Below are 8,849 nucleotides of genomic sequence, written 5' to 3'. Positions count from 1 at the left end.
TAGTTTAGTTAGCTGAGGTATATAATGTACAGTGTATTTTGTCAACAACTGTATGTGTGTAATGTATTTCTTGTGCTGAGCAATCATAAAACTGCTGCGAAGACGCACTGTGGGAGGCTCGCAGTAACCCCGCCTCCTTGTGCCGGCTAAGCACCCCCGCCGTAGGATGCACCCTTGAAGGGAGCGCCACACCAAACAAAGCCCACACCCAAACCCTCCACGTGCAAGACAGAATCCACCCAAAAAGTCACTTAACAAGAAGCCAAAAAGTGCAAAAACAATGTCCGCGCTGGAGGAGCCGTGAACAGGGACACAACATTAGGTACACCTGCAGACTGCAGCACGGATTTCATATTTCATTCATTCACAACTCCTCCAACACAAACACCACTGTTCCCGCACTTATAAGTGAAGGTAAGACCATAATAACGTTTTTTTTTATTAAATGTGCTTTTTTGTGTGCTACAGTTTGTATGTGTAAAGTTAAAGTTAAGTTAAAGTACCAATGATTGTCACACACACACTAGGTGTGGTGAAATTTGTCCTCTGCATTTGACCCATCCCTTGATCACCCCCTGGGAGGTGAGGGGAGCAGTGGGCAGCAGTGGGCAGCAGCGGCGCAGCGCCCGGGAATACTTTTTGGTGATTTAACCTCCAATTCCAACCCTTGATGCTGAGTGCCAAGCAGGGAAGAATGCTGGTATGAGCTTTTAAACATAACCCGTTAACTGCTGCCAATCAAATGGTGAATAAGATACTCTTTAGGGTTCATATGTTTGTAAATCTGACTGTGATGAAGTCAGTGCCTCACCAGTCATGAACTTCACCGCACGTCACTGCTATATATATAATATGTAAATATTACATATATGTTATATTTTATATTGCTACTATGGTACATTTTTAGTCTACTTTATACCTTTTGCTTTTGCCCTCTTTTTGTGCCCTTGTGTGCATTATCCTTTCCATCCTGATCCTTTCCATCCTTTGTAACTGAGCTGTGTGGAACAATTTCCCTTGTGGATCATTAAAGTTTGTCTAAGTCTAAGTCTAAGTCTAAACAATATATTTTCACTAAATTGTACTATATTAATTGTAATAATTGCATTATTTAAATTCATTTTAAGACCCCAATATTTTGACACAATTGCCATTTTATTGTCCATTCTCCATTTTCTGCTTCCACACCATCTCTGCCTGTAAGTACTCAGTGATTGTGCGTTGCCAAACATGCTCCTCTGCTCGTTAAACCAGCAATGTCACGATGTAATGACAGCGCGCCGTCATGCCTGTTAATACAAAAAAAAAAGAGAACCAGTACTTTTTAGAGGCTATATAGTACCGATTATGATTCATTAGTATCGCGGTACTTTACTAGTGCCGGTATATTGTACAAACCTGGTTGGAGCCTATCTATATTATTTATCTATTAATTGTTTTGACAATGAAATCAAATAATGCCAATAATGATGTTGATGAATTATTGGATGTTTTAGATGAATTGTGATTGACTGATTGTTTTCAGCTGCTCACGCTTCTCCTGGTGAGCCACTTCCTCCTCCTATAATTAAGAAGACAGGACAGCTGGGTGCCCTTTTTGTCTGTCTATCATGTTGAAGGAGTGAGGAGTGAAACAGTTTATTTACCGCTAAATAAGTTATTTTGATTATTATGAAGTCAACCACGGAGAATATTTTTTGTTTGTGAATATAAATTATGATCATTTGGAATCTCGACATATCTCCGCGAGTGATTATCAAGGAATTTAGTGAGTCAAATACCTCCTCCTCAGGAGGAGGTCGGGAGTCAGCAGTCAGACTTTTTGAGGAGTATGTAAGGCTCAGCCAAATAATATTTGACCGAAGCCTCACCCCCCCTGCAGCCTTAGGCCCCCCAATTGGGGTTACATTCTCTGATGGAAGCGAAGCTTCTTACGGAGCTGTGCTTTATCTCCGCTGGGAAACCGAGCCTGGTAAGGTCATCGTGAGGCTGGTGGAGTCAAAGGCCAAGCTTACTCCTCTCGACCAGAAGGGGGATGGAGTTAAAGCTGAACTGTGTGGCGCGGTAATTGCTACTCGGTTGAGGAAGTACTTTGAGAAGCACTGCCGCATCCCAGTCGATCATTGGGTACACCTAGTAGACAGCCAGACGATCCTTGGTGCGATCCAAAAGGACAGTTATGGATTTCAGACCTTCTTCGCAAATCGAATCGAAGAAATCCAGAAGGCCGGCCCAGTGGACGCTTGGATGTGGGTTGAAGGAGACCTAAACATTGCCGATATCCTTACGAGGGGAGCGACTCCTGAGGAGTTGAACGAGGACTCGGAGTGGCAGAACGGGCCTGAGTTCCTCAAGTGGCCTGAAAGCAAGTGGCCGGTGAAGACTGCAAGTTAAATCGCTGCCACAGTCGCCAAAGAGAGCATCAAGAAGCTTCAAAGACGCGTATTCTCTGCCCTGGTCACAAGGCGACAGAAAAATAAGAGCGACAGCAGAAAGAAGCCTCCTGAGCCTGGCGGCCCCGGGACCACTCCACCTCTGTCTATCCCACGGGTGCGGGCCGTGGCCCTTGTGCGCCTCGTTGAGCCTGGGAGGTTTAGCTCCCTCGCCAGGCTGTGCGGGACTGTTGCCTGGACTCGGCGGGCAGTGGAGGCCTGTTTAGGTGGCAGCCACCAGGCCACTGCCAATGGAAATGCAAAGCCTGGTCTTACAGCTGTTGAGAGGGCAGAGGCCTTCCATTACCTTGCCCTTGAAGCCCAGGACGGAGTTGAGTTCCGGGATGAAACTCTGGACCGACTCGTGGTCCGGAAAGAAGAGGTCACGGGACTCCTACTCTGCGGAGGACGAATTCAGTCCTGGAATGAAGGCAAGACTGCTATTCCTCTGGTCCCTATGCAGTCAAGATTGGCCACATTAATGGCCCAAGAGGCTCATGAGAAGAACCACGAGGGGATTGCAGCAACTCTCCTAGGTACTCGTAGAAAAGCCTGGATCATACAGGGCCGTCGAGCAGTCAGGAGAGTTATAAATGACTGCATCCACTGCCGAAAGCAAAGAGCTAGAGTATGCCAGCAAGTGATGAGTGACCTCCCGCTGGAGCGCACGCAAAGGGCAGGCCCATTTGAGTACACAACCCTGGATCTATTCGGCCCCTATGAAGTCAAGGACGCAGTCAAGGGGAGAGCAAGGAAGAAAGTCTGGGGAATTGTTTTCTGCTGCATGGCTTCAAGGGCAGTCCATGCCGATGTATGCGATGACCAGTCCTCAGAAAGTTTTCTGCTGGCCTACTCCCGCTTTGTTGCCCTTGGAGGGCACCCACGCAAACTATGGTCCGACAAAGGGACAAATTTCATCGGGGCTAAACCCGCACTGAATGAGCTCCAAAACCACTTGCGCTGTCCACAAACATCATCTGTTGAGGACATTGCAGCCAAGAATGGGACAGACTGGTCTTGGTGCTTCCACCCTGCCGATGCGCCTCACCGGAATGGAGCAGCAGAAGCTGCTGTAAAACTGATAAAAACAGCCCTAACAAGTTTGAAAGGAGCGATAGACTCTCTCACCTGGGGTGAGTTCCAGACTCTAATTTTTCAGGCAGCCAACCTGACAAACGAGCGCCCAATCGACGCTCGCGCCCAAGAGCAAGAGGAGTCAGTCGACTACATAACTCCCAACTCTCTCATCCTCGGACAATCCTCAGTGGGAGGAGACACAGATGGACTTCATCTAGTCACCCACCCTTGGCGCAGGCTAAGGAACATCCACAATTTAGTTGACAGATTCTGGACCAAGTGTAATGAACTAGCCGGTCCAAATCTCTTTGTCCGTGAGAAGTGGCATACAAAGGAGAGAAATGTCAAAGAGGGAGACATCGTCTGGATCGCAGACCCTAATGCTATGAGAGGACAATTCCGCTTGGGCATAGTTACAGCCACAAGACCAGACAGGCATGGAGTCGTCAGGGACGTCGATGTCAAAGTTTGTGCCGGCCTCCCAACGACGAATATACTGAGAGAAAAGTGAGGACAAATCAACAACTCCCGTCAACCATCATCCTGCAAAGGGATGTAAGGCGGCTGGTCGTGCTGATCCCAGCAGAGGATTCGACTCCAGCTGCGACTTCATGACGCTGTCTCCCGGGGCGACTTCAAAGTTCCAGTCACTGCCCCACCACCTGGCCAAGTCAACGCCCAAACCCCTTTAAACTATTTGGCTGGTTGGTGTAGGCGGATCGCTGCCACCATGCCCACACAGTGCACACAGTACATATACGAAGATGAGCATCCACACTTCATTTAAAAAAAAAAAAAAACTGTTATCGAACGAGTGTCACGAAGTGGGGTCTCTTGATCGTGGTGTAAGTACCTTGGATGGGACATCAGGAACTTAAGTGGGAGGTGTTGGATTTACTATGTGTATTTGGTATGTGTATATGTATTTATGGCGGACTTACCTGGGACTTTAAGATGGGCGGGGCTACCACTGACAGGTGACCATGTACGTAGCTTTAAAAATGGCGTCATTGTTTCGTTTGTAAAAACAGCGTGCTTCGTCACCAGCATACCCCACTGGTAAGCTCATTTTGTTATATCCGCTTTCTTTGTTAGATCAGCTGAATTATTGTTTAAATTCCACGCTTGCCCGCTTCCTTGCTTTTCTGTTTGCTGTATGTCTGCTATGTCCGCAGCGCTTGTTGTGCGGCTGACTTGCTGCGTCACAACCAGCGCAAACACTCACTGTTTAGTTTTTAAACAACATTGGCAAAATTAAAAGTAATGTGCGGATTGAAATCTGTTGGATTAGATTGTTGTCACATTGCGTGTGTCCGGCTGCGTTTGAGAGTTCGAAGGTTTGAGTTAAAAATACCGGCACCGGCACTTTACTTCCTGGTTTGGCTGATGGGATTTGTAGTTATTTTGTGTAGTTCTGCTCATATTTGTAATGTGTGCCTCAAACAGAGCGCTGTCAAGCTGTCACGACAATTTTCTTCCCATCACAAAAACCTTCCTAACCCCCATTTACTTCCGGGGTCATTTCCGCTAACGTCAATTCCTCTTACGTCATTGACAGCGATCGATAGCACTTCGTTTGACTCTTTTTTATAATACAGCGTTAACAAAACGTCTGAATTATCAACAATAATGTTGATTTAAAGTACAGACATTTAACATTATATATTAATTAATATTACTGAAATGTTTCAACAGTAATGTTGATTTAAAGTACAGACATTTAACAGTATTATATATTAATTAATATTAGTGAAATGGTTTCAACAATAATGTTGATTTAAAGTAGTACAGACATTTAACAGCATTATATATTAATTAATATTTTTTGCACGTTACCACGAAGACAGAAGTTCGCAGCAGCGGCCCTAGCACTCCGCTTGAAATGTTGCGAAGCCTGCTGGTGTTTGACATAAGTCCCCGGGGACAGATAAAGGTGAATATCATCCAGTGACACCACCATTTTCAGGAGATTTGGATTTATCGATCGCTGGCAATGACGTGAGAGGAAATGACGTAAGTGAGAGGAACTGACGTAAGCGGAAATGACCCCGGAAGTAAATGGGGGTTAGGAAGGTTTTTGTGATGGGAAGAAAATTGGCGTGACAGCGCCGGTGTTTTATGTCTTTTTAGTATGTGTTTCCATGACATTATGGTGACATTATAAATAATTCTGATTACATTTAAAACATTATATGACATAAATTAATGGTGATAATAAAATGTAATGCTAAAATTAATAAGTTAAGATAAACTCACAGTGATTGATAATGTCATATTATGGTTGACAACATTATGGTTCAGTTGATGAATTCATGTCTATTATGTTCATGTTTTGATGATTCAAGATAGATACATTGTTTTGTTATGTTCATGTTTTGATGATTCAAGATAGATACATTGTTTTATGTTCATGTTTTCTTTTAGGTTATTACCTGCTAATGCTGCTAATGCTGCTACTGCTACTGCTACTGCTACTACTACTGCTGCTGCTGTTGCTGCAATAAGTACTAAATAAAACAAGCAAAGAATGCAAAGCGAGTAATTCCTTTCATGCTGAGTGACGACCCCTATTCAGAGGGCCAATACGGAAAAAACTGAACATCTATTAATTTATCTAGGCAATCATGTTGCCGCCTATTGCTGTCACAATGTGTCCCTGTGACTCCAGCACAGCTGGCCAGTCGGGCGGGCTGTTGCAGCCGCCGCTGGTTACGGCACATTATTGGCACTGGAGCCCGACTTTGTATCATGTGGCTGCTACCGCAAGTAGCTCTCCTGTGTTATAATAATACATTATGTAATCAAACAAGTGTCAAAGTATTGTGTATCCTTTTTAATATGCTGGCATGTTTGAATTTGAAAGACTGCAAACCAGTGAAGTTGTCACGTTGTGTAAATCGTAAATAAAAACAGAATACAATGATTTGCAAATAATTTGCAACTTATACTCAATTGAATAGACTGCAAAGACAAGATATTTAATGTTCAAACTGAGAAACACATTTTTTTTTCAAATAATCATGATCATAGAATAGAATGGCAGCAACACATTGCAAAAAAGTTGGCACAGGGGCATTTTTACCACTGTGTTACATGGCCTTTCCTTTTAACAACACTCAGTAAACGTTTGGGAACTGAGGAGACCAATTTTTTAAGCTTTTCAGGTGGAATTCTTTCCCATTCTTGCTTGGTATACAGCTTAAGTTGTTCAACAGTCCGGGGTCTCTGTTGTGGTATTTTAGGCTTCATAATGCGCCACACATTTTCAATGGGAGACAGGTCTGGACTACAGGCAGGCCAGTCAAGTACCCGCATTCTTTTACTATGAAGCCACGCTGCTGTAACACAAGCAGAATGTGGCTTGGCATTGTTTTGCTGAAATAAGCAGGGGTGTCCATGAAAAAGACGTTGCTTGATAGCAAAATATGAAGCTCCAAAACCTGTATTTACCTTTCAGCATTAATGGTGCCTCCACAGATGTGTAAGTTAACCATGCCTTGGGCACTAATACACCCCCATACCATCACAGATGCTGGCTTTAGAACTTTGCGCCTATAACAATCCGGATGGTTCTTTTCCTCTTTGTTCCGAAGGACACGACGTCCACAGTTTCCAAAAACAATTTGAAATGTGAATTCGTCAGACCACAGAACACTTTCCCACTTTGCATCAGTCCATCTTAGATGAGCTCAGGCCCAGCGAAGCCGGTGGTGTTTCTGGGTGTTGTTGATAAACGCCTTTCGCTTTGTATAGTAGAGTTTTAACTTGCACTTAGAGATGTAGCGACAAACTGTAGTTACTGACAGTGGTTTTCTGAAGTGTTCCTGAGCCCAAGTGGTGATATCCTTTACACACTGATGTGGCTTTTTGATACAGTACCACTTGAGGGATCAAAGGTCCGTAATATCATCACTTACGTGCAGTGATTTCTGTAGATTCTCTGAACCTTTTGATGATATTACGGACCGTAGATGGTGAAATCTTTAAATTCCTTGCAATAGCTCTTTGGGAAATGTTGTTCTTAAACTTTTGGACAATTAGCTCACGCATTTGTTCACAAAGTGATGACCCTCACCCCATCCTTGTTTGTGAATGACTGAGCATTTCATGGAAGCTGCTTTTATACCAAATCATGGCACCCACCTTTTCCCAATTAGCCTGTTCACCTGTGGGATGTTCCAAATAAGAATTTGATGAGCATTCCTCAACTTTCTCAGTCTTTTTTGACACTTGTGCCAGCTTTTTTGAAACATGTTGCAGGCATCAAATTCCAAATGGGCTAATATTTGCAAAAAATAAAGTTTTCCAGTTCGACTGTCAAATATCTTGTCTTTGCAGTCTATTCAATCGAATATAGGTTAAAAAGGATTTGCAAATCATTGTATTCTCTTTTTATTTACGATTTACACAAAGTGACAACGTCACTGATTTTGGGTTTTGTAATACCCAGTTTGAAATATTTCAAATTCAAACATGCAAGCATATCAAAAAAGATACAAAAGACTTTGATTCTTGTTCATCCATCCATCCATTTCCTACCGCTTGTCATTATTTAAAAATTAATCACACCGCATGTAACAACATTCCCACAATTTTTTTAAGGTGATGATTAACAACAATGGTGCAACTACTCATTACTGATTTCCTTTTTTGACATTTCTATTTCTATTTTTTTTCTTACCTGTTGTCTTAAACTTTTGATTAGCTGATGAACTGCACTGTTGTTTGCAGTAATCTGCTTCCTAAAAATATTTGTCTCACTGTCTCACTCCCATTTATTTTATAACTATTTTCATTTTAAAGCTCTATTTAGAACTTTCTTATGTGTGTATTATGAGATTATTAGAAATTGGAGCTGAAACATTTCCACAATTTGGTGTTGTCATCAGGTGATGTTAATTTGTGTGAAGGAGCAAACACTTACCATTTCTCCCAGGATGACATTGACAGACGCGCTGTCTTTTTTGTCCAGTTTTCCCATCAGGGCTTTGCGATGCTTCCTTGCAAAAACCATAAAGGCGTTGGGCGGCTTCTTTATGTATTGCTGCTCCACCTCGTCGTCAGCATCTCTCCTGTTAATGATGACGACAATGTTACTTTTTTGTCTATGTGGAGGCGAACAGGATGTAAAATCTATGCTGGTCACGTACATGAACACACCAGGACCCATACTTGGCGTCCCAGGCATCATCATTGTTGTGCCTCCAATCTAAAAATAGGAATCAAATATATATACATATGCATATATTTATACATGATGTATGTATTCAAAATACAAGAATGTGCCTTATCTTTAACAGGCGGTCCTCGTGCTCGACATTTTGAGCTACGACATCTCAT

The 8,849-nt window shown here is 43.0% G+C and overlaps 1 protein-coding gene across 1 annotated transcript in view; it reads right to left on the bottom strand.

Annotated features, from left to right (window-relative positions):
* The window catches only part of LOC133650779 (transcription factor 7-like 1-B), a 38,216-nt gene that overhangs the window by 6,442 nt on the left and 22,925 nt on the right, over positions 1-8,849 (bottom strand). The window contains exons 3-4 of the mRNA XM_062048421.1: positions 8,660-8,718; positions 8,434-8,581 (exon numbers count right to left, since the gene is read on the bottom strand). Of these exons, the coding sequence (XP_061904405.1) occupies positions 8,434-8,581; positions 8,660-8,718 (207 nt within the window). The remainder of the gene's footprint in view (positions 1-8,433; positions 8,582-8,659; positions 8,719-8,849) is intronic.

The sequence above is a fragment of the Entelurus aequoreus genome, linkage group LG05 (genome assembly GCF_033978785.1).
Source record: "Entelurus aequoreus isolate RoL-2023_Sb linkage group LG05, RoL_Eaeq_v1.1, whole genome shotgun sequence".
Lineage (NCBI taxonomy): Eukaryota > Metazoa > Chordata > Actinopteri > Syngnathiformes > Syngnathidae > Entelurus > Entelurus aequoreus.
The sequence above is the reverse complement of the archived record's forward strand: the minus strand, read 5'-3'. Positions and strand labels throughout refer to the sequence as shown.